The 25,763-nt window shown below is 43.3% G+C and overlaps 1 protein-coding gene and 2 long non-coding RNA genes across 3 annotated transcripts; 2 read left to right on the forward strand and 1 right to left on the reverse strand.

Moving 5' to 3' along the window:
- Positions 1-1,922: 1,922 nt before the first annotated feature.
- LOC120812365 (troponin I, slow skeletal muscle-like) lies at positions 1,923-3,356 on the forward strand. The gene is made up of 6 exons (XM_040168290.2): positions 1,923-1,955; positions 2,341-2,382; positions 2,512-2,643; positions 2,747-2,836; positions 2,928-3,110; positions 3,200-3,356. Exons 3-6 carry the CDS (start codon positions 2,542-2,544, stop codon positions 3,284-3,286), a joined length of 462 nt encoding a protein of 153 aa, XP_040024224.2. The 5' UTR covers positions 1,923-1,955; positions 2,341-2,382; positions 2,512-2,541; the 3' UTR covers positions 3,287-3,356.
- Positions 3,357-4,966: 1,610 nt separating this feature from the next.
- LOC120812369 (uncharacterized) lies at positions 4,967-14,515 on the forward strand. The gene is made up of 3 exons (XR_005710606.2): positions 4,967-5,074; positions 5,320-5,447; positions 14,295-14,515. It is a non-coding gene; the product is annotated as an uncharacterized LOC120812369 (long non-coding RNA).
- A 1,152-nt stretch (positions 14,516-15,667) lies between these two features.
- On the reverse strand, positions 15,668-17,580 carry LOC144391148 (uncharacterized). The gene is made up of 3 exons (XR_013455032.1): positions 16,570-17,580; positions 16,300-16,410; positions 15,668-16,184 (listed from the first exon to the last, which is right to left on the reverse strand). It is a non-coding gene; the product is annotated as an uncharacterized LOC144391148 (long non-coding RNA).
- Between the last annotated feature and the right edge of the window lie 8,183 nt (positions 17,581-25,763).

Genomic DNA, 25,763 nt, shown 5'->3' on the forward strand with positions numbered 1-25,763 from the left:
TCAAAATGATGACAGGGCAGTGCATTCCTAACATGCTTTCCTGGCATCTAACATGAACCTGTAAACATCCTGTTATGTACAAGAGAAGTATCCGTTTATGATTCAGCACCGTCACATGACATCAAAGAAGTCTGAATCTCAGCTGGGTTGTTTGTGTTTGCTGCAACAGTCCAAAGACATAAAAGAGTCAGGGTACATGAAGCAAGGCCTGCCTTCCTCTTTTCCTGCAGGTCTGTGACCCAGAGACACAATACACATGTGTGAAGAATGAGGAAACGCTACGGTGTGAACCTTTGATGTTGTTGTTCAAGTCATTGTAATGTTCACTATACACTCCTAGTAATAATTCATATGGATTAAACTGAAAAGGTGCTGCTCACAGCAATCACTTGTGGTCTCTCGCTTTTCCTGGCCAAAATATCCTAAAGCTAGATTTCAGATACACACATATTAAATATTGAAATTTTCCAAATTTATATATATATATTTCACAATATCTCAACCCTCTCAATATCTACTGGATGGATTGACACACAATATGAAAAGGACTTTGTGATTAGTGATTTGGCTGCCTTGCCAACACAAGGTGGGCCTTTGTGTAGATTTGATGCACTACAATTAAATTTAGTAGGCTAGACACATTAAAGTTGCTCGTCTGGATAAATTTATAATAACTTTGGTGAGTCTCCGGACTTTTCCTTTAGTGTCATCGTCCGGTCAACATAGTTCTTGTAAATGATTGCCAACTGCCTGAGGAACTAAAGATATTCCCATCAGCCAAGTGTACATGGCAATGAAACGCCTGCTTAATTTAAGAACATTAGCGCTCCAAAGTTGTCATTAAGCTCAAAGCGTTGAAGTTGTAAAGTGCCGTGGGCAGTCAATAAGAGAAGGTACAGCCTCAATGTCATTTGGTTAATTGTGATCTTGTGCATATTAAAAATGTAATATGTCTTTAGAATTTGCCGTGTGCTCTGTGGTGCAAACTCATTTTAACTAACATGTTTACAGTTGCCCCCACGTGTCTAAACTGAGTGAGTGGGTGCACCACTTTATGAGGAAGATAAACATAAATCATCTTGTTCGTTTGTTTTTGTTTTAACAAAATATAGTCCATGTGTTGTACATTGAGCGCAAACCTAATAGGAAACCTATTTTCTGTTTTTCACAGGACTTGAATGACCAGTGGGAAAGAAAACACTTTACTTTCACACAGAGGTGATAACAAACATTTGAGCCAGTATAGAGTTGTCTAGTTAACAAGCAGATCTCTCGTCAATCCCGATCTTCGACCAATAATTTGTGACAGAGTTGTAGTTTGTAATTTTTGGTGATTTGGTAAAACCCAATCTGAGGATAGAATCTCAGATCATACAAAAATCAATATTCTGCTGCATAAAGACAAAGATCTTTTGGATTTTCTTTCAAACCAAAATATTTTGTGGAGTGATGCACCTTCTCAGAGAAGATCTTCAGTGCGCACCCTCATGTATAAACCCACTGCTGAGACCCCCCCCCCGCCCCCTTCTAAAGCTTCACACTGATTCTCCATCTGACTCTGAGGGTGAATCGTCTTCTGCTTTTAACTGGACTCTTGTTTTCGTCTTTTTCAAATCGACCGGCGTCCTCATTTTGTTGACAATGTTGTATGAGTAAGTTCTTTCATCACACCGTTAAGAGTTTATTTGTTTATAGTCCTGTCATAAAGCAGGATTGTCTCAGATTATTAACATTGCCTCTTGTTTGCTTTGTTTCCCTGATTTCTATGATGACAAATTCCCCACGGCCATCGCAGTGATGTAAGTTACAGACGGCTTGTTTCACTCTTTACATCCAACCTTAATAAGGAGGGAAACTTGCTCAAATTTGATATTCAATGTGGTTTCAATTCTTTGTCTTTATTCCTTCCTCCTCAGTACACACCACCTCCCTCATCCCAAAAGACAGTTTCAAAGGTAGAACTAATTATTTTAACTGATAATATGTTTATTAATTATCTTCTTTAAATGACTGTATCTTATCACTTTGTTTAACAGCTTCCAAGGACAGATTTGGAGATATGATTAAATAGAGTTACAATACAATTGGACAGAAAATGATAACTATTTTTAACGCTAAATAGTAGGCATTATAAGCAGCTGCTGCCTAGTAAGATTAAAGGTACATATAAAGTCATATTGGCAATCAGGGCTTGAGCAGCTATATCAAAAGGATGTACCAGTAATTGTTCCAAACTGTAAACCTATTTTAACTTTTGCAGGTAGGAATTTAAAAAGCTCTAAATGTCACGATAGCTAAAAGATCTAGTTGTAACATGTCATATTTCTTTACTATTTTCAGCCGAAATCTAAGATTTCAGCCTCCCGCAAGCTCTCCCTCAAGGTAAACTATGCATGTGTTCTTAACAACGACTAATTTTGGGGATTTTAACTACCAATAAGAAAATTATAAGCACTAGTCACACACCAAAATTTCACATACGCCTCTCCGTGTCGACTTCGACTACTCTAGATCCTCTTGCTGACTCGTGCAACAGAACAGATGGAGGCAGAGAAGGCTGCTAGAGAGGAAGAGAAGGTCCGCTACCTGGCCGAGAAGCTTCCACCACTGCAGCTCCTTGGTCTGAACAGGGATGACCTGCAGGTGAGAGGGATTCTCGCCCTGAGATTGATTTATAATAAGCATGTGTGTCGTTTGTGTACTTAAATTCAGAGGGCATATATGTTTTTCCATCCCTTTCACACAGAAAGTCTGTACTGAAATCCATGAAAAGATAGATAACGCGGATGAGGAGCGGTACGACTATGAGCACAAAGTCTTCAAGAACAGCAGAGATGTATGTCACCCACCGTGACACAAACTGATTTACTTAAAAAAAACACTGAAATGATCAAAGAGTCACCAGCAAAGCTTTTCACCATCTTCAGATCCACCAATTGAATCTGAAGGTTCAGGACCTCGGAGCGAAGTTCAAGAAGCCAGCTCTGAGGAAGGTGAGAGTGTCAGCAGATGAGATGCTGAAAGCTCTGTTTGGATCCAAAAACAAGGCCTCCATGGACCTCAGGGCAAACCTCAAGTCTGTAAAGAAAGAAGACATCAAACAAGAGAAGGTACAATTACTCAAACAGAAAGAGATAGCCAAAAAAAGAGAAGAGAAACACAAAAAGCTTAATGGTCTGTTTGTGTGTTTTGATACCAGGAGCTGACGTTGGAGGTGGGTGACTGGCGCAAGAATGTGGAGGCCATGTCTGGTATGGAGGGCAGGAAGAAGATGTTTGATGCATGATGTTCGGGGTTAAGAACTGATCGTAATTTGTAATATGAAAAATGAATGAATAAACAAACTGATAAGTGTCGATCAAGCACTACCGTCAATTTTGACAGAAGTAAAATCACACACAATATTTTCAAGTCACTGTGGCGTTTATTCAGTTCTCAAGTAGACCACTTATGAAATAGTTTATTACTGCAAAATAATACAATACATTTGTACATATTTCCCCTCCCTTTATTTCGCCTAAATTCAGCATATTAAGAACATTAAAGAAAATATGTAAATAAATCTAGCTTCTACTTGAAAGTCGCAGCACAGAAATAACTAGCATAGGTAAAATATCAGATTTGACCTGGAACGCCCTCGACACCGTCTTCTGGCATGAAAAGGATACTGAGGACGTTTTTAATAAACACTGCCTCTGCTTAGCCATGGCGTTGACTCACAGGGACGGGATATACTTAGCCTTTCCCCCTGCCTGGAACAAATTCCTCTGTCACACATGCTGCTGGCCGTCCTTGGGCCGACAGACAGTAAGATGAAAGTTGTAAAAACGGAAGGAGCGGCGGGATGGAGCTGGAAGCCTCTGGGGAATTTAAGAGCGCACATGAGCATCTGTGAAAATACAATATGTGTGCCTGTTTGGAGGCCAGTGTGAAGCCAGACTGTTATTCCTACTGTGTAGCGCGCGCTTGTAAAAGCTAAACGTGATTCTCCGGCACCACAGCTTTTGTGGTTTCTTTCAAGTGAGGTAATGCATGTGTTCGTTTCTTTGCTATTGGCTGGTTGTGTGTGTGTCCCGACGCTGCTAAATGAACCGTGGTTCTTGTGTGTGTACTGAAGGTGTGTTAGGTTATTCATTCCCAACGCACCTTTCAAAAGCAGCAGAATGTCTCCCAAAGGTCCAATAGTAATGGCACACCTTTGTTTTAGATCAACGTACCACCTAATTCCCAAAGTGAAGAACACAGTCTATTTTTAATAATGTATTGATACATTCTGTGTTGTTGTGTGTGTTAATATGTAGAGACCATTATAAAGCATTTGCCCCGTGTTGTTCACAACTTGTGTGAGTGTGTGTAATTAGGGTGAAATGTGGAGACTAACTAATGTGGAGAAAACTACCACAAACTGTGTTGAGAACTTTGTCATGTGTGTACATGTCGCACTGTATGTGGACACAACCAGGCAAGGTGCAATCCTACAACTCAACACTTCAGATCAAACTGGTTGTACAGAAACGTACAATAAGGCCCAGGTGACCTTTCAGCACAGAGAGGGAGGGGGAGGGGGCCCTAACAAGTTTGTTAAACCGGTATCTGAACTTTCAGGAAAATCTTTTTAGTCATAAAAAACAATATGGCAAATACACAAATCCTCTTGCATTTAATGTATTTCCTATAACATCTGTATAAACAATGTTGACTGTAAAAACAATATTTCGCACTGTATCTATACAATTTTTTCCTTTGAAAAATATTTGATTCAGCAGGTAGATCAACATAAGCTGACTGCGCAGACAAATATGAAACTATTGATTGAGATAACCCTTCATGTTATATAGTTAGCGCTCGCTCCACCTCTTCACTCTGCGCTCGCTCGACTTGCAGCAGCGTTACATTTGTGCCACAAAACCAACCAATCAGAGAATTAAAGAAGGTCCATTGTGATTGGCTGTTGGTCTCCAATCACAACGCTTCCTAAAGAAGACGAAAAAAGTGATATTAGAAGTCCGGCTAGCCACCATCAGACATGACCGAAGCAAATGATGAGAACAGCAACAATACGCCACAACGTCAGGTGAGTTAGTCATTTCTAGTTTTGTGATGTTATGTTTTTCGGTGCATTTGATGAAACCTGCTGTTATCCGACCGTTTCGGAAAAAATGACGTTCGCTAGCTAGCCGGAGATATAGCTATAACTTAAGCTAACCTACCGGCTAACATTAATGTTGTTATTGTAGCAAGCATGGCTTACTTTTGTAAATGAAAAACTGTACCTTATGTTTTGTCATTTTTATGTCTTAACATGTTAAAATGATATAGGGTCATGGTGCAGTTGAGTCAGCAGCCCGAAATGTGGTGTCTGTGTTGCTAAACAGTATGGCCACTAACTGCCCAACACGGCCGTCAGAGACGGAGCTCCCTAGAACTGTGCAGCAAGAAATGACAAGGTTCGTTCACCTAGATATGTTCATATTGAAATCATGATGAAATGTATTATTTGTAAGTCCACGTCGTAAATGCAATTTGGTAACATTATGTCCAGTCGGTTTAATCACTTGGATGTCTAAATTCAAACTAGAAAAAGCATTTCCTGCTGAAAATGCGTTGGAATGCAAAAAGCTGAAAGCTGCACTGAATATTTAAAAATAGCTGAAAATACAGAAAGTTGAAGGGAATTTGAATACATTTGCTGAAAAGCTGAAATGAATTTGAAATTGCTGAAAATACAGAAATGGGAGAAGCTGAAAGGAATTTCAATAGATTTGCTGAAAAAGCAGAAATGAAAACAGCTGAAATAAATTTGAAATATTGCAAAAAAATACAGAAATGAATATTAAAAAATTGCTGTTGATAGAGGCATAAGAATAGCTGAAATTATTTTAAAGAACTGCTGAAAATACAGGAAGTGGGGAAGCTGAATTTCAATAGATTTTCTAAAAACAGAAGTTGCAGGAGCTTAAATTTGTTTAAAATTGTTTGTAGTAATATTAGTAGTAGTATTAGTTATAATTGTGGTATTAGTAGTACTAGCAGTATAAGCAGCAATAGTAGGTTTAGTATCAATAGCAGTAGAAACAGCTGTAATACTATTAGCCATAGTAGTATTTGTAATAACATTAGTAGTAGTTGTAGTATTAATAGCAGTAGAAATACTAGTAGTACGGTAGTAGAAGTATCAGTTGTAGTACTAGAAGTACGAGTAATATTCGTAGTGGGAGACAGAATGTTTGTTATTCAAACTAAGAAGTTTTTAATTAATAGGCCTCATCACAAACATTACAGTAAAAATTCCCTCCATGGGGCTTTTATTTTGAAATTATTGGATTGGGTGGGGTGGGGGGGTGTAGATAGAGGGAGGGAGGGTGAGAGGGTGAGGAAGGGAGGGGTGGTGAGGAAGAGATAGAGAGAGAGAGAGAGGAGGAGAAATAGACAGACATACTGACTGAGAGTGATTAACAGTGAGCAGAGGTCAGGGTGGAGGGGGGAGGGGGGGCGAGTGTCTTTATCATATTGGTCTGTTGACAGAAAGCATAGCTGCGTCATGTGACTCCACTAATCAGGTCATAGGAGCAGCTGTGAGCCACAGACAGATCCTGCAGCATGTGAGTGCTCGTAACCACGACAACGCCGCACCTGTGCGGCTGCAAAAGGGCAGACACAGGACAGCGAGTTACACAGAATCCACACCTCAAACAAATGGGAACCAGCGCAAAACTATAACAGCTATCTAAAAAATACGGCGTTTGTATGAGACCCAAGACTCTACCGAACGCGTGGATGTGTTTTTTTGTCTGTCCGGTAATAAATACGGCTCCTATGGCCGTTTACAAAACGTGTACCTTGTGGATTTTTGTGAGAAATATGTCGGCAGATTTGTATTGGAGCCTATGGGGCTTTTGGCAGAGGTTGTGTCACTCAAACACTCCTTGCGCCAAAACTAAAAAACTCTGGGATTCCATGAACACATTAATCCAATCAGCACAACCATACCCTCATTAATCTGAAGAAATGAAGCCTCTAGAGTGTATACTTTGGCTGCAAGGACAAAAGTTCCATACTTTTTTAACCAGATTTCTGCGCTGCTTCAGCCTCTGGCCATCGAGCTCTCCACTCTAGCAGACGCAATACACACTCATGTAAAAGTCAGAAACGGAGCGAAGAACTAGTGAAACATAATCAGTGATTATGAAAAAAGTACAATAGATATCAAGAAGCAGTTTTTTTCATAAAATAGTTGAGACTTGTGTGAACATTTGAGAGTTGAAATGGTGTCTGTAGCTGAAAGATTGGCGAAGCTGAAAAATCTGAAAGTTGAAGAAGTTGAAGAGGATTTGAAAAGCAAACTCCATTTGAAAACCATGTTAAAATATTAACGATTATTGATTTATATAAATTCAAGCTTAAGAGGTAGAAAGCTGAAAAGTCATAGCCCGGAAGCCAGAAAGAAGCTGAACATTTTAATATTTGAAGGATTTTAATAGCTGAAAGTGTGAAGGAGTTGAAAGGTGGCACGGAAGAAATAGAAGAACTAGAAAATGCATTTCCTGCTGAAAATGCGTTGGAATGCAAAAAGCTGAAAGCTGCACTGAATATTTAAAAATAGCTGAAAATACAGAAAGTTGAAGGGAATTTGAATACATTTGCTGAAATAAAAGATATTAGAAAAGCTGAAATTAATTTGAAATAGCTGAAAATACAGAAATGGGAGAAGCTGAAAGGAATTTCAATAGATTTGCTGAAAAAGCAGAAATGAAAACAGCTGAAATAAATGTGAAATATTGCAAAACAGAAGTTGCAGGAGCTTAAATGAATTTTAAAAAGTACAGAAATAACAAAAGCTGAGATGAATAAAAAGAGGTTTAAAATAGTTTGTAGTAATGTTAGTTGTAATTTGGGTATCAGTACTAGCAGTAGAAGTCGGTTTAGTATCAATAGCAGTAGAAACAGCTGGAATACTGATACTATTAGCCATAGTAGTATTTTTAATAACATTAGTAGTAGTTGTATTAATAGCAGTAGAAATACTAGTAGTATGGTGGTAGAAGTATCAGTTGTAGTTCTACTGAGGTACTAGTAATATTCGTAGTGGTTATAGTAGTATTTGAAAGAGCAATGCGTATTTCAACGAAACCGCTTCATGGTTAAGGTACAGATAATCATTGAGGCTTTTAGTTTGTAATGATGGAATTGGGTGAGGGGGGGTTGGGAGACAGAATGTTTGTTATTCAAACTAAGAAGTTATTAATTAATAGGCCTCATCACTAACATTACAGTAAAAATTCCCTCCATGGGGCTTTTATTTTGAAATTATTGGATTGGGTGGGGTGGGGGGGTGTAGATAGAGGGAGGGAGGGTGAGGAAGGGAGGGGTGGTGAGGAAGAGATAGAGGGAGAGAGAGAGAGGAGAAATAGACAGACATACTGACTGACTGAGTGATTAACAGTGAGAAGAGGTCAGGGTGGAGGGGGGAGGGGGGGCGAGTGTCTTTATCATATTGGTCTGTTGACAGAAAGCATAGCTGCGTCATGTGACTCCACTAATCAGGTCATAGGAGCGAGCAGCTGTGAGCCACAGACAGATCCTGCAGCGTGTGAGTGCTCGTAACCACGACAACGGCGCACCTGTGATCATTAACGAGCGGCTGCAAAAGACAGAGACATGGCAGCAAGTTACACAGAATCCACACCTCAAACAAATGAGAACCAGCGCAAAACTATAACAGCTATCTAAAAAATACGGCGTTTGTAAGAGACCCAAGACTCTACCGAACGCGTGGATGTGTTTTTATGTCTGTCCGGTAATAAATACGGCTCCTATGGCCGTTGACAAAACGTGTACCTTGTGGATTTTTCTGAGAAATATGTCGGCAGATTTGTATTGGAGCCTATGGGGCTTTTGGCAGAGGTTGTGTCACTCAAACACTCCTTGCGCCAAAACTAAAAAACTATGGGATTCCATGAACACATTAATCCAATCAGCACAACCATACCCTCATTAATCTGAAGAAATGAAGCCTCTAGAGTGTATACTTTGGCTGCAAGGACAGAAGTTCCATACTTTTTTAACCAGATTCCTGCGATGCCCCACACTCTAGCCTCGAGCTCTCCACTCTAGCAGACGCAATACACACTCATGTAAAAGTCAGAAACGGAGCGAAGAACTAGTGAAACATAATCAGTGATTATGAAAAAAGTACAATAGATATCAAGAAGCAGTTTTTTTCATAAAATAGTTGAGACTTGTGTGAACATTTGAGAGTTGAAATGGTGTCTGTAGCTGAAAGATTGGCGAAGCTGAAAAATCTGAAAGTTGAAGAAGTTGAAGAGGATTTGAAAAGCAAACTCCATTTGAAAACCATGTTAAAATATTAACGATTATTGATTTATATAAATTCAAGCTTAAGAGGTAGAAAGCTGAAAAGTCATAGCCCTCAAGCCAGAAAGGAGCTGAACATTTTAATATTTGAACGGTTTTAATAGCTGAAAGTGTGAAGGAGTTGAAAGGTGCCGCGGAAGAAATAGAAGATGAAGAATAAAGATTCGAAGAACAATACTTGGAATGCATCGTTAATGCATTCCAACAATAACTAGAAAAAGCATTTCCTGCTGAAAATGCGTTGGAATGCAAAAAGCTGAAAGCTGCACTGAATATTTAAAAATAGCTGAAAATACAGAAAGTTGAAGGGAATTTGAATACATTTGCTGAATATTTAAAAATAGCTGAAAATACAGAAAGTTGAAGGGAATTTGAGTACATTTGCTGAATATTTAAAAATAGCTGAAAATACAGAAAGTTGAAGGGAATTTGAATACATTTGCTGAAATAAAAGATATTAGAAAAGCTGAAATTAATTTGAAATAGCTGAAAATACAGAAATGGGAGAAGCTGAAAGGAATTTCAATAGATTTGCTGAAAAAGCAGAAATGAAAACAGCTGAAATAAATGTGAAATATTGCAAAACAGAAGTTGCAGGAGCTTAAATGAATTTTAAAAAGTACAGAAATAACAAAAGCTGAGATGAATAAAAAGAGGTTTAAAATTGTTTGTAGTAATGTTAGTTGTAATTTGGGTATTAGTACTAGCAGTAGAAGTCGGTTTAGTATCAATAGCAGTAGAAACAGCTGGAATACTGATACTATTAGCCATAGTAGTATTTTTAATAACATTAGTAGTAGTTGTATTAATAGCAGTAGAAATACTAGTAGTATGGTAGTAGAAGTATCAGTTGTAGTTCTACTAGAAGTACTAGTAATATTCGTAGTGGTTCTAGTATTTGAAAGAGCAATGCGTATTTCAACGAAACCGCTTCATGGTTAAGGTACAGATAATCATTGAGGCTTTTAGTTTGTAATGATGGAATTGGGTGAGGGGGGGTTGGGAGACAGAATGTTTGTTATTCAAACTAAGAAGTTTTTAATTAATAGGCCTCATCACAAACATTACAGTAAAAATTCCCTCCATGGGGCTTTTATTTTGAAATTATTGGATTGGGTGGGGTGGGGGGGTGTAGATAGAGGGAGGGAGGGTGAGAGGGTGAGGAAGGGAGGGGTGGTGAGGAAGAGATAGAGGGAGAGAGAGAGAGGAGAAATAGACAGACATACTGACTGACTGAGTGATTAACAGTGAGAAGAGGTCAGGGTGGAGGGGGGAGGGGGGGCCAGTGTCTTTATCATATTGGTCTGTTGACAGAAAGCATAGCTGCGTCATGTGACTCCACTAATCAGGTCATAGGAGCAGCTTTGAGCCACAGACAGAGATCCTGCAGCGTGTGAGCGAGTAACCACGACAACGGCGCACCTAATGGATTGGGTGGGGGGGTGTAGATAGAGGGAGGGAGGGTGAGAGGGTGAGGAAGGGAATGGTGGTGAGGAAGAGGGAGAGGGGAGGAGAATTAGACAGACTGACTGACTGAGTGATTAACAGTGAGAAGAGGTCAGGGTGGAGGGGGGAGGGGGGCGAGTGTCTTTATCATATTGGTCTGTTGACAGAAAGCATATCTGCGTCATGTGACTCCACTAATCAGGTCACAAGGAGCAGCTGTGAGCCACACACAGATCCTGCAGCATGTGAGTGCTCGTAACCACGACAACGCCGCACCTGTGATCATTAACGGCTGCAAAATGCAGAGACATGGCAGCGAGTTACACAGAATCCACACCTCAAACAAATGAGAACCAGCGCAAAACTATAACAGCTATCTAAAAAATACGGCGTTTGTATGAGACCCAAGACTCTACCGAACGCGTGGATGTGTTTTTATGTCTGTCCGGTAATAAATACGGCTCCTATGGCCGTTTACAAAACGTGTACCTTGTGGATTTTTGTGAGAAATATGTCGACAGATTTGTATTGGAGCCTATGGGGCTTTTGGCAGAGGTTGTGTCACTCAAACACTCCTTGCGCCAAAACTAAAAAACTCTGGGATTCCATGAACACATTAATCCAATCAGCACAACCATACCCTCATTAATATGAAGAAATGAAGCCTCTAGAGTGTATACTTTGGCTGCAAGGACAGAAGTTCCATATTTTTTTAACCAGATTCCTGCGATGCCCCACACTCTAGCCTCGAGCTCTCCACTCTAGCAGACGCAATACACACTCATGTAAAAGTCAGAAACGGAGCGAAGAACTAGTGAAACATAATCAGTGATTATGAAAAAAGTACAATAGATATCAAGAAGCAGTTTTTTTCATAAAATAGTTGAGACTTATGTGAACATTTGAGAGTTGAAAGGGTGTCTGTAGCTGAAAGATTTGCAAAGCTGAAAAATCTGAAAGTTGAAGAAGTTTAGGAGGATTTGAAAGCAAACTCCATTTGAAAACCATGTTAAAATATTAATGATTATTGATTTATATAAATTCAAGCATAAGAGGTAGAAAGCTGAAAAGTCATAGCCCTCAAGCCAGAAAGGAGCTGAACATTTTAATATTTGAACGGTTTTAATAGCTGAAAGTGTGAAGGAGTTGAAAGGTGGCGCGGAAGAAATAGAAGAAGTTGAAGATGAAGAAATAAAGATTCGAAGAACAATACTTGGAATGCATCGTTAATGCATTCCAACAATAAGTTGAAACTAGAAAAGGCATTTCCTGCTGAAAATGCGTTGGAATGCAAAAAGCTGAAAGCTGCACTGAATATTTGAAAATAGCTGAAAATACAGAAAGTTGAAGGGAATTTGAATACATTTGCTGAAAAGCTGAAATGAATTTGAAATTGCTGAAAATACAGAAATGGGAGAAGCTGAAAGGAATTTCAATAGATTTGCTGAAAAAGCAGAAATGAAAACAGCTGAAATAAATTTGAAATATTGCAAAAAAATACAGAAATGAATATTAAAAAATTGCTGTTGATAGAGGCATAAGAATAGCTGAAATTATTTTAAAGAACTGCTGAAAATACAGGAAGTGGGGAAGCTGAATTCCAATAGATTTTCTAAAAACAGAAGTTGCAGGAGCTTAAATTTGTTTAAAATTGTTTGTAGTAATATTAGTAGTAGTATTAGTTATAATTGTGGTATTAGTAGTACTAGCAGTATAAGCAGTAATAGTAGGTTTAGTATCAATAGCAGAAGAAACAGCTGGAATACTATTAGCCATAGTAGTATTTGTAATAACATTAGTAGTAGTTGTAGTATTAATAGCAGTAGAAATACTAGTAGTATGGTAGTAGAAGTATCAGTTGTAGTACTAGAAGTACGAGTAATATTCGTAGTGGGAGACAGAATGTTTGTTATTCACACTTAAAAGTTTTTAATTAATAGGCCTCATCACAGACATTACAGTAAAAATTCCCTCCATGGGGCTTTTATTTTGAAATTATTGGATTGGGTGGGGTGGGGGGTGTAGATAGAGGGAGGGAGGGTGAGAGGGTGAGGAATGGAGGGGTGGTGAGGAAGAGATAGAGAGGGAGAGGGGAGGAGAAATAGACAGACATACTGACTGAGAGTGATTAACAGTAAGTAGAGGTCAGGGTGGAGGGGGGAGGGGGGGCGAGTGTCTTTATCATATTGGTCTGTTGACAGAAAGCATAGCTGCGTCATGTGACTCCACTAATCAGCTCATAGGAGCAGCTGTAAGCCACAGACAGATCCTGCAGCATGTGAGTGCTCGTAACCACGACAACGACGCACCTGTGATCATTAACGAGCTGCTGCAAAAGACAGAGACATGGCAGCAAGTTACACAGAATCCACACCTCAAACAAATGAGAACCAGCGCAAAACTATAACAGCTATCTAAAAAATACGGCGTTTGTATGAGACCCAAGACTCTACCGAACGCGTGGATGTGTTTTTATGTCTGTCCGGTAATAAATACGGCTCCTATGGCCGTTGACAAAACGTGTACCTTGTGGATTTTTGTGAGAAATATGTCGGCAGATTTGTATTGGAGCCTATGGGGCTTTTGGCAGAGGTTGTGTCACTCAAACACTCCTTGCGCCAAAACTAAAAAACTCTGGGATTCCATGAACACATTAATCCAATCAGCACAACCATGCCCTCATTAATCTGAAGAAATGAAGCCTCTAGAGTGTATACTTTGGCTGCAAGGACAGAAGTTCCATACTTTTTTAACCAGATTTCTGCGCTGCTTCACCCTCTAGCCCGCGAGCTCTCCACTCTAGCAGACGCAATACACACTCATGTAAAAGTCAGAAACGGAGCGAAGAACTAGTGAAACATAATCAGTGATTATGAAAAAAGTACAATAGATATCAAGAAGCAGTTTTTTTCATAAAATAGTTGAGACTTGTGTGAACATTTGAGAGTTGAAATGGTGTCTGTAGCTGAAAGATTGGCGAAGCTGAAAAATCTGAAAGTTGAAGAAGTTTAGGAGGATTTGAAAGCAAACTCCATTTGAAAACCATGTTAAAATATTAATGATTATTGATTTATATAAATTCAAGCATAAGAGGTAGAAAGCTGAAAAGTCATAGCCCTCAAGCCAGAAAGGAGCTGAACATTTTAATATTTGAACGGTTTTAATAGCTGAAAGTGTGAAGGAGTTGAAAGGTGGCGCGGAAGAAATAGAAGAAGTTGAAGATGAAGAAATAAAGATTCGAAGAACAATACTTGGAATGCATCGTTAATGCATTCCAACAATAAAGATTAGAAGAACAATACTTGGAATGCTTAAAGCATTCCAACTAATGAGTGTTATGATTCACCTTGAGACAGGACTTTGGTTTGTAGGCCAAGTACATTGTAAAAAATATGCTATTTAGAATATTTGCTTGATTGTTATATATGCCGTATATATAATAAACTAATATAAAGCTACCTTTTAATCCACAGATCCTTTCCAGGATATTTCAAATCGAATTTCAGTCGTGGTAAAAAAGAGGTGTTTGACTGCCACTAAGCACCTTAAGACCCGCAAAACAACGGCTCTTAATTTTTATCTTCTGCCAAAAAGTACATTACATACACCGTTGCCAACTGAGGAGCTTGAACTCCTCCAGGCGGGTATGGGAAGACAAACTGTGTCTCTTCCTGAAGATAGTGACCACACAGAGGTAAACTTCTCAGTCCAACTGTTTGACTTGTAATTAAAGGTAGTTATTGTAAAATATACTGTACTTTAGCTTTTCACTGTCAAGGATTTGTGTGTGTATCTTTATTTTAATTTTTACTTTGTTGTTAACCAAGATTTCAAAGCTTCTGACGAACGCATTTCCAAAAATGGAGGATCTTTGTGGGGGATGGCTTTTGCATAAGGCAACAGGTCTGTAAGACTAAGATTGTTTTGTTGAATTATCATATTTATGCTTTTTTTGATAACTCTGCAAACTCTTGGTGTTCTCTCAATGAGCTCCATGAGGCAGTCACCTGAAATGGTTTGCACTTCACATGTGTGCTTTGTCAGGGTTAATTAGTGGAATTGTTTCCCTTATTAATAAAAAAGCAAAGGGTGGCTACTTTGAAAAATCTAAAATATAAGACATAATTTCAGTTATTTCACACTTTTTTGTGAAGTACATAATTCCATATGTGTTCATTCATAGTTTTGATGCCTTCAGTGAGAATCTACAATGTAAATAGTCATGAAAGTAAAAAGGAAACGCATTGAATGAGAAAGTGTGTCCAAACTTTTGGCCTGTACTGTTTATTGGAATCTTCATTTTGTATAGCCTTTACAAGCCTATATTTGAAAACTTAAAATATTTAACCAAATATGCATTCACTGTTTCTTTATAGCCTGATGCTGATTTCATAATCATGAACTGCCAGCCCAATTTCAGTGAAAAGGGGACATCTAAGGGGAGACCTGAGCGGAAGATTTCTTGCAGGAGGTTGAAATGTCAGGTACTATATACTCTATAGTGTGCATACACAATTACACATAACACCATTTGAATGTACAGAGCACATAACAAATGTATTATCCAAGAATGTGTATAAGACAATACTGTAAGTTTGAATAGCTTCTCTTTCATGTTATTTTAAATATACATCAATCGCAGATGGGGAGACAGACCGTGCAGCTGGTGAAACAGAGCCTCTTGCAGTGCCACACGTGCTCCAGTGGATGACGGGGCAGTCCCACATCCCCATGCTCCCTGATGAAAAGAGACATTTCAAAATAACATGCAACTTTGACCACAACTGCAGGGAGCGACTAGGAGATCACACTGTTTGCTACCCAATTGTGAGTGCATACACTCAGACTGTGACTTTTCCAGTACAGCATCTTAGCACTTACACTGACTTTAGGAGAATCATGAGTGAAGCAGTTAAATATGGTGGTGGGTTCCACAGAGTTTAACACAACTAGGTCTACTCCAATCAAAGCAATTATTGCTACTGTTAGTAATACATCCAAAAGGGTGCCACTCCTGAAGTGCCTTTTTTTGCTGGTCCGTTAGTAAAATTAATCGGATGTTTTTGCCAAGTTCAAAATTGTAACCAGCTAAGAAGTTCATGTTTAAATGTCATTGTTGGTTGGACACAACGTTGAAGTATCGTGTGTGACTGAGACCTCCCTCTGTCCGTAGAGGATGATTATTCCATCCTCTAGTGAAGGTATCAAGGTCTGCTCGGAGTCGAGGGATAAAGATGTAGTGGACGCCAAAGAGATGAACCACATCAGAGAAATCAAGCAGACCATCTTCCTCCAGAGAGTGAAGAACATCATGGTACTTGCTAGTGACTGCAACCCAGACATCCCGCCCAAGTCGCTCTATTCTAGAATGAAATTTTAATTGGTTGACTGATTTATAAAGCAATATGTACTTTATTTAAACAATTCAATTGTTCCAAGAACTATTTATGCAGTCAAAAACTGACAAAAACAACTTACCTCTGATTGTGGACACTCTTTCCCGAGATAAAGCTCGCTCTTCCTGTTCCCCGTGTGGCGAACATAAAGTGTGCGATGTCTACATTTTCAACACCCTGATCCCCCCTTACTCTAAGATGAAAACAAATTTAAATGACATTCAAAAGGTTTAATTTAACTTTAGAATATGAAGTTATAGTTTCTGGGATAGAATTATAAATTAATAAAACAATCAAATGTAAAAAACTGCCACTTCTCCAGATATGAGTTTGTTTTGTCATGGCAAAATACCTTGATGGTATGCCATGAAGCTGGGTTGATCTCAGGAAGAATGAGAATGCAGTTGACGCTTTGTTATTTGTTGCAGCATCCAAGTACAATGTTGTATCTGTTCAAGAGGTAAAAAGGTTACAGTATAACTAAGGCCGTTCATATGGGAGTTGTATGACATGCCTCCTACTCCACAACATTCTGCGTTTAAATAATTAAATCAATATTCTATTTTAATCTACCTTATCAGTTTGTGATTTGTGTCGATGTGGGCTGAGGAGTGAGGGCCTCGCACAGAATAACTTCTTCGCAGAACACAACCTAGTTCTGTGAGGCGCAAGAAGATCCCTGCAGCATCAACGCGATGCATAGAGGCCATCATTCTCCACCACTGAATGCGGAGACCCATCGACACCAAATGGCCTTGAACCATTCGATAACCAGCATTTGGCATTTGACTTTTGATGGCTGAAATCACGTTGTCAAGCTCTTGGTCAGTCACTGTGCTGTATGATCCTCTTACAGATAAGCCATATTCTTGCATTCTTCTGTAAATCGTTCTCGGTGAAACACCCAGGCATTTTGCAATGCAGGAGACTGGCAGATGCGTGTCCAGCATATTCTTTAGTTTTTCTCTCTCTATTACAATTTTGGGGTGACCAGAACCTGGACCAACCTCTGTTTCCTGTTCAACAATGGGCATAGAGCTGGCATTAATTTCCTGCTAGACAACATGATAGAGGTTTTGTAGTGCTTCTGTTATGTCTGATACACCGCCTATCTGCTCAGAGAACGATTCAAACCGAATAAGCTCATGGCGTGTCAGGAACTCCAAATAATCCAAATTTAGCAGTTGTTGGTTTATGGCAGATTGCAGTTTGGTAAGAAGTCTCTCCAACTGCTGTCTCAGCATGTCCTTTTAGACAGAAAGCGCTCAGATTAGCTAAGAAGAGGGACTCATAGTAAGCCATATACATCTCTGAATAAACTAGTTGACTGAGATAAGATAACGTGTGGTGGAAGTTATTAATACATTTATCACTTATATCCCGATTGCGTAACTCCCATTGCCTACATCCTCCCCAAGCCCCAATCAAGTCTTCTAACATCCGAAATGTCTGGCAACAACGTGCCTTCAAGGTAACATTATCAGGCCTACCAACTCTCACGGTTTCGCCGTGTGACACACGCTTTTGCATGTTTTCACACGCACTCACGCCACACAACCAATTTCTCACGGCAAAAAAAAAAATCTGATTTTGGGCCGAAGCGCGTTCGTTCCTTTTCAAACTCCCCGACAATAGATGGCGCTAAGGAGCGCATCTGTAAACCCATTCGCTGCATAGACATCCTATTTACCCCAAAGAGTCCCGAAGTTAGCAACAGAAGAAGATTTTCAAACAGACACAACGATACAATGTGTATCCATTGTTTTGCTTTGAAAGGCTACTGTTTAAGCACTTTAAGCACTTTATTTGTTGCACTTTTTTGTTTGATAATGAAAAATATTTTTCCCTAACTAAACTTGTGTCATTTTTTGCTGAACATAAATCATTAAGTGCTCTTAAGAATACAATTATTAACAATATAGGTTAGGTTTCAGTTAAGAATTAGTTGAATACCATTGTAATCAAAATGTCAATCAACCTAAATTGGTCTAATCTTAAACACAGGTCTATTAATTAGGCTATATTGTGGTACATAGACAGTCATTGAGGCACAGCAATAGTTTTCTGGTTGAATGTTCAGCTCAAGTCTAGAAGGCCCAACAAGTCATGAGCAGATGAACATAAATCAGAATAAGTTCAGGCATACCACCCAAAAATCCACGAGAATGCATGAAATAACATCTACTTAAACCAAAATGTCCTGGGGGTGGACCATCAGCTATGTCTTTGCTTCACAGAATGTAACCAATGTTGTCCATCTCCAGTAGGCCGCCCCTATCAACGACTTTGGGCCCCACAAACCACCAGAATGCAGGGTACAACATGGGTACTACGCCAAATGAATTCCAATTTCCTGATATTTGAGCCACCAACGTGTGTGGCTGCGTGCGCGGCAAAATTTTGGTCACCCCCGACAAAATCTTACTCCAAGGTTTTTTGAAAAGTTGGCAGCTCTGCATTATAAATTTAAATAAAATCAGTTAAGCCTTCACTTTTCTGTTCACTGTTTGGCAGTTAACGTTATATTGGTAGCCTACTGTTTTTTGATACCAATTAGCTAACGTTAGCAACGAAATGTAGCTAGTTCGCAGGCTAAGAATATACAGACAAACACAACAAAGGTAATAAAACAAAGTAACTATATTGTAGCGTGCCTTAAGTTCATAAATGTATATGGCTCTGATGAATGTTACTGTTACGTAGGCCATTGTTGGGGTGCCGCCCCTTCCGGGGAATGTGTGTAGTTTCCGGGAGCACAGGAAGGGGAAGTTGAGTTCTGACTAGGTTGATGACCAGGTGTGTGAAATGGCGTGGCTGTGGCCGACAACAGGCAACAATAAACCCGAGTGATAAGAACCTGGCTCTTTATTGACACAAAACGTTACAACTGGTGTCAGAAGAAAACTAACTGATTCTGTTAACGTAGTCGACCGCTCAGGCGTGGGCGGACTACTGTTTGGTGGACGCTTTTTCTGGTGGAGATGGAGCGTTCTTTTGGCAGAGGTTTTTGTGTCAAGAAGGAGGAGGAGGACAACGAGTACGGATATCCTCGTCCTGTTCAAGTGCTGGAAGGTCAGCGTTTTTCCGTGGACGGTCTAGGAAGGGGGATGATACGTGAGTTACAGCCACCAATATCCGCTGGGGGTCCTGGCTTAGCGACGGCTAGCGCTGAAGCTAGCTACACGGCGCGCGGAAAATTGCGGCCCGGGAACGGGCAAACAGCTGGTCAGATGAACAGAAAGCCCTCCAGCTCGCCCTTTGTTTGACGGATGATGCACTGTCTTGCCTGCTGCTTTTGGACCCGAGTGAGAGGGGTAATTATGGAGCCCTGGCTGGTGCTCTAGGGCGCCGGTTTGGACAATGTTTTCGTTCAGAGCTGCTGCGCTCGGAGCTGCATGGACGTCAGAGGCGAACTGGGGAATCCCTGCGCACGTTGGCAAACGACATCGAAGGACTGACACGACGAGCATACGCGCATATGCCTACGCCAGTGCAAACGGAGCTTGCACGTGATCAGTTCGTCAGGGCTCTCTCTCCATCTGATCTGCGGGCTCACACTCAGTTGGCTCGCCCCCAAACCCCGACTGACGCACTGGAGTACGCACTGGAGAGGGAGATGGTCATGGGCGCTGCACAGCACGATGCTTCTCCAATGGTCAGGGCGGTAGGAGAGACAATGTCGGAGCGGCCGCTGTGGGTGGACGAGGTGACCGAGATGATCAGGGGGTTGGCTATGCCCCCTGCCAGGCGTCAACAAACACAGGCCCCGGTGCGGCCACAACAACAGCCACGCCTCTGCTGGGGGTGTGGCAAAGCTGGACACATGGTGAGGGATTGCCCAGCCTCGACTAAAGCTCTGGGAAACGGCAAGGGGACGCAGTAGACGGGACTCTGCGTGCCCCCACCCTTAAGTCCCGTTCGTCACTGGTTGTGGCCAGCAGCGCCTCTCAGTACAGCATGGGCCAGGGGCAGAATGTGGCTGTGGTGGGAAGGACTTCCATATCGGACTTCTGCCATATTCCTATTTGCATCAAGGGGATTTCATGCACCGCCCTAGTGGACACAGGGTCAACGGTCACAGTGGTCCGGCCGGAGGTGGTGCCAGTGGGTACACAGCTGGAGGACACAGCAGTTCAGCTCCGCACAGTAACTGGTGAGCTAGCACCAATGAAAGGGAGAGGGCAGCTGATATTGACTGTGGGGGGACGGAAAATGAGACACACTGTGTGGGTAGCGGAAGTACAAGATGCCTGTATTTTAGGCTTGGACTTTTTGCGGGAGCAGGGCTGTCAGTTAGACCTGGGGAAAGCCACACTGAGCTTTATTGATGGGCAGGTGGTGCATATGAGACCGCTGGATTCCCAGCGCGCAGCTACCCACACAGCCGGACCTCACGGGTGCTGTGTGGTGGAATGAAAGCAGACAAGGGCTGCCATGTCGTACCTCTCGGAGCCTCGGCTAGGCCCTGAGCCAGCCACCCGTAGCCTGGACTCGCCGGTCAGGCTGACCCCGTCTGCGGTGGAGGGCTGTGAGAGTCTGCAGGAAAGCGAAGCGAAAAGGATGACAGCTCTGCGCGAGGTCTGGCAGAGAAGTGCCGGGGACTTGGATTCTGAGCAGCAGGAGCGACTATGGCAGCTGGATGAATGTCTGGACCTAGTAGCTGGCTCTTCCTGGTTCTCGTCCTTGGACTTGAGGAGCGGCTATTGGCAGGTCCCCCTGGCCGAAGAGGCCCGGCCCAAGACCGCATTCTGCACAGGAAAGGGGCTGTGGCAGTTTAAGGTGCTCTGTTTTGGACTGTGTAATGCGCCTGCCACATTCGAACGCTTGATGGAGAGGGTGTTAGCTGGAGTTCCACACACGGAGTGCCTGGTGTACTTAGATGACATTCTGGCCCATGGCAGCTCATTTGATTCAGCTATGGCAAGCACTGCGCCGAGTTATGGAGAGGATCAAAGGGGCTGGACTGAAGTTACACCCGGACAAATGCAGGCTGCTGTGCAGGGAGCTGACCTTTCTGGGGCACCGAATAGGCAGCGAGGGTATCGGCACAGTGGAGGAGAAGGTGCGTGTCATACGTGAGTGGCCCAGCCCGACAGACCAGAGGGGACTAAAAAGTTTTTTGGGTTTAGCTTCCTATTACAGGAAATTCGTGCGGGGATTTTCAGGCATTGCGGCCCCCCTGTACAGGCTCCTGCAGAAGGACCAGCCCTTTGTGTGGGCGGAGGACTGTGAAAGCGCATTCAACACCCTCCAAGAGGCTCTGTCAAGCGCACCCATCCTGGCAGCCCCTGACCCCGAAGTGCCTTTTGTTCTGGACACAGACGCTAGCGGCGATGGAGTGGGGGCAGTCTTATCACAGGCATGGCCGGAAGGAGAGAGGGTTGTGGCCTACTACAGCAAAGCCCTGAATAAAGCTGAGCGGCGGTATTGCGTCACACGTAGGGAGCTGCTTGCTGTCGTCTTTGCCGCACGGCATTTTAAGTACTACTTGTGTGGCCGCCCCTCCACTGTACGCACTGATCATGCCTCACTGCAGTGGCTGATGACATTCCGAGAGCCTGAGGGACAGCTGGCTCGTTGGCTGAAGGAGCTGCAAGGCTACGAGTTCAGCATGGTTCACCGTGCTGGAGAACGGCATGGCAACGCTGACGCACTGTCCCGTCGACCCTGCAGTGAAGACGACTGCCGGTATTGTGACCGCAGAGAGGTCAGAGAACAGCAGCTGGTTCTGGGGCCAAACAAGCGGGACAGAGAGGAGTGTGAAGAGACTGTCAGGACTTGTAGAGGGCTGCTGGTGGTAGACAATGCTATCTGGGCCGCAGAACAGCAACAAGACCCGGACGTGCAGCCAGTGATGCTGTGGGTGGAGGCGCGGCAGCGGCCGCCCTGGGAGGAGGTGGCTGCTCTCTCCTCATGGACAAAAGGGCTGTGGGCTAAATTTAATTATTTGCAGCTGGCTGATGGGGTCCTTCAGCGGGCATGGTTAGAACCAGCATCGGGGGAGAAAAAGTGGCAGACGGTGGTACCCAGAGGGATGCAGGGGGCTGTTCTCGAAGCCATGCATAGCTCTGCAGGCTCCGGTCACTTTGGGGTGACCAAAACATTCCGGCGGGTCCGTCAGGCCTTCTATTGGGGGCGGCTGAGGAGAGACGTTGAAGACTTTTGTCGGTGCTGTGATCTCTGCACTGCCCGCAAAGGACCACCGGGCCAGTCCAGGGCTCAGCTACAGCAGTTTCCGGTGGGGGAGCCCATGCAGCGGCTGGGTGTAGACGTTCTGGGCCCTTTCCCACTCACAGACAGAGGTAATCGCTACATACTCGCTACTGTGGATTATTTCACTAAATGGCCTGAGGCCTATGCCATTAAGGACCAGGAGGCCGAGACCATTGTTGATGCCCTAGTGGAGGGGATAATCAGTCGGCTGGGGGTGCCATAATCAGTCGGCTGGGGGTGCTAGAGTCAATCCATGCGCGCAGAAAACCAGTTTGTGGCGAGGGCACCTCAGTAAACTGCGCGCACGGAATATGTTTTTCTTTGCTAAAATGTAGTTCTCTGTGCTCAAAACTTACAATTACGCGCTCAGGATTGTGGCACAAATATAACGCCATAAACATACAAGGAATTTGTCTTGGCGGTTAGTGCGCGACAGTAGACAGACAAGACATCAGTGCACAAGTAATAAAATAAAGTAAAATGAAATGCTAATGCAATGGGTTAGTAGAATAAGGCTATGGGTTAGTATAAAACAAGGGAATAAAGTTAAAAAATTTAAATATTAAAAAAGTTAAAAAGAAAAATATGAAGCATAAAGTGCACTAACGAACAAGTAACAGACAAGTAACAAAGTGACGAGTGACGACAAAGTGATGAATTGCAGTTAAAGTGGCATGTGCAGTGTGAAGGGGAGTGACCGGTGGAATGTTATAGTCAGTCAGTGGGGGACTGGCTCTGTTGATGAGCCCGACTGCCGACGGGAAGAAACTGTTCGTGTGGCGGGAGGTCTTAGTCCTGATGGACCTCAGCCTCCTGCCAGATGGAAGGGGCACAAACAGTTTTTGTCCGGGGTGAGAGGGGTCGGCCACGATGTTTTTAGCTCGCTTCAGAGACCTGGAAGCGAACAAGTCCTGCAGGGACGGCAGATTGCAGCCGATCACCCTCTCTGCAGAGCGGATGACACGCTGCAGCCTGCCCTTGTCCTTGGCTGTGGCTGCAGCGTACCAGACGGTGATGGAGGAGCAGAGGATGGACTCCATGATGGCCATGTAGAAGTGGACCATCATCGTCTTTGGCAGGTTGAATTTCTTCAGCTGCCTCAGGAAGAACAACCTCTGCTGAGCCTTCTTGGTAATCGAGCTGATGTTCAGCTCCCACTTGAGGTCCTGGGTGATGATGGAGCCCAGGAAAGGGAAGGAATTCACAATAGTGACGGGGGAGTCACACAGGGTGATGGGGGAGGGTGGGGCTCTGTTCCTCCTGAAATCCACAACCATATCCACTGTCTTTAGAGCGTTGAGGTCCAGGTTGTTCTGACTGCACCCCGACACCAGATGGTCAGACTCCCACCTGTAGGCGGACTCGTCCCCACCAGAGATCAGTCCAATGAGGGTGGTGTCATCCGCAAACTTCAGGAGCTTGACGGACTGGTGACTGGAGGTGCAGCTGTTGGTGTACAGGGAGAAGAGCAGAGGGGAAAGAACGCAGCCTTGGGGGGAACCGGTGCTGATGGTCCGAGAGGCTGAGACATGTTTCCCCAGCTTCACGTGCTGCTTCCTGTCAGACAGGAAGTCAGTGATCCACTTGCAGGTGGAGTCGGGCGGTGCAGCTGGGAGAGTTTGTCCTGCAGCAGAGACGGGATGATGGTGTTGAAGGCAGAGCTGAAGTCCACAAACAGGATCCTGGTGTAGGTTCCTGGGGAGTCCAGATGCTGGAGGATGTAGTGGAGGGCCATGTTGACAGCATCGTCCACAGACCTGTTGGCTCTGTAGGCGAACTGCAGGGGGTCCAGGAGGGGGTCGGTGAGGGACTTCAGGTGGGTCAGGACTAGCCGTTCAAAAGACTTCATGACTACAGAGGTCAGGGCAACGGGCCTGTAGTCATTGAGTCCTGTGATCCTGGGCTTCTTGGGAACAGGGATGATGGTGGAGGCCTTGAAGCAAGCTGGTACGTGGCATGTCTCCAGGGAGGTGTTGAAGATGTCAGTGAACACCGAAGACAGCTGGTCAGCACAATGCTTCAGGGAGTGAGGGGAGACTGAGTCCGGACCGGCTGCCTTACGGGGATTTTGTCTTCTAAAGAGCCCGTTAACGTCTCTCTCCAGAATAGAGAGGGTCGTTGCTGGTGGGGGAGGGGAAGGTGATATAGATGAAGAGGCGTGAGCACCTGATGGGAGGGGAGGGGGACTGCAGCAGGTTGGTGGAGCTGTGGGGGATGGGATCAGGACATTGTCTTTCAAATCTGCAGTACAACTCATTGAGCTCGTCTGCCAGGCGGAGGTCATTCATGGAGTGGGGGGTTTTTGGCTTGTAGTTAGAGAGGTGTTTGAGGCCTCTCCCAACCGAAGCAGAGTCACTTGCTGAGAACTGTTGTTGGAGTTTCTCAGAGTACAGTCGTTTAGCATCTCTCACCGCCTTGCTAAACTTGTATTTTGCCTCTGTGTACAAGTCTTTGTCCCCACTCCTAAATGCCTGATCCTTCTGCAGGCGTAGTGTTCTGAGTTCCGCTGTGAACCAGGGTTTGTCGTTGTTGTAACTCACCCTGGTGCATGATGGTACACAGCTGTCCTCACAGAAGCCGATGTAGGAAGTTACAGCCTCTGTGAACTCATCCAGACTGTCAGTAGCAGTCCTGAAAACATCCCAGTCTGTGCAGTCAAAGCACGTCCGAAGATCCTCCAGCGCCTCACTGGTCCACTTCTTGAATTCCCTCACCACAGGTTTGCAGAGCTTTAGTTTCTGCCTGTATGCAGGAATCAGATGGACCATGACGTGGTCAGTGTGTGCCAGTGCAGCACGAGGGACGGCGTGATAAGCCCTGCTTGCTGTGGTGTAACAGTGATCCAGCGTGTTCTCCTCTCTGGTGGGGCATTTAATAAACTGTCTGTATTTAGGAAGTTCATGGCTGAGATTTCCTTTGTTAAAGTCCCCAAAGACAATAACTAAAGAGTCCGGGTTGGTCCGCTCCACACGCCGTATCTGGATGAATGAAGCGAACTCACGGGGGGAATAAAAGGGTTTGCAGTTGATGAAAAAAGTTTCCAGATCAGGAGAACAGTGTTTTAGGATCACCGTTACGTGAGAAAAGACACAGATGTAATCATACGTGCCCTGACTGACCTTTTAGATGTTGTTGATTGTCTGGGTCCATAAAGGGAGGGTCACAGGGTCACCCCTACATCATCTGGTACTTTTCCAACACTCCTCTTTGAGGGGTGGGCTCTCCTGTGCTGAAGCAGCACAAACCTCCCTGAAGTGTACATAAGCTCCTGTTCTCCTCTTTAACTTGGTCAGATCTTCCTGCTCCTTTTGGGGGAAGGAACATCTGTCCCTT

Source organism: Gasterosteus aculeatus, chromosome Y (assembly GCF_964276395.1).
Source record: "Gasterosteus aculeatus chromosome Y, fGasAcu3.hap1.1, whole genome shotgun sequence".
Taxonomy (NCBI): Eukaryota; Metazoa; Chordata; class Actinopteri; order Perciformes; family Gasterosteidae; genus Gasterosteus; species Gasterosteus aculeatus.

Coding starts and splice junctions, on each gene's coding strand:
- LOC120812365 (XM_040168290.2), top strand. CDS start 2,542: ATGGAGGCAGAGAAGGCTGCTAGAGAGGAAGAGAAGGTCCGCTACCTG. Junction 2,644..2,746: donor TGAACAGGGATGACCTGCAG/GTGAGAGGGATT, acceptor CCTTTCACACAG/AAAGTCTGTACTGAAATCCA. Junction 3,111..3,199: donor AAGACATCAAACAAGAGAAG/GTACAATTACTC, acceptor TTTTGATACCAG/GAGCTGACGTTGGAGGTGGG.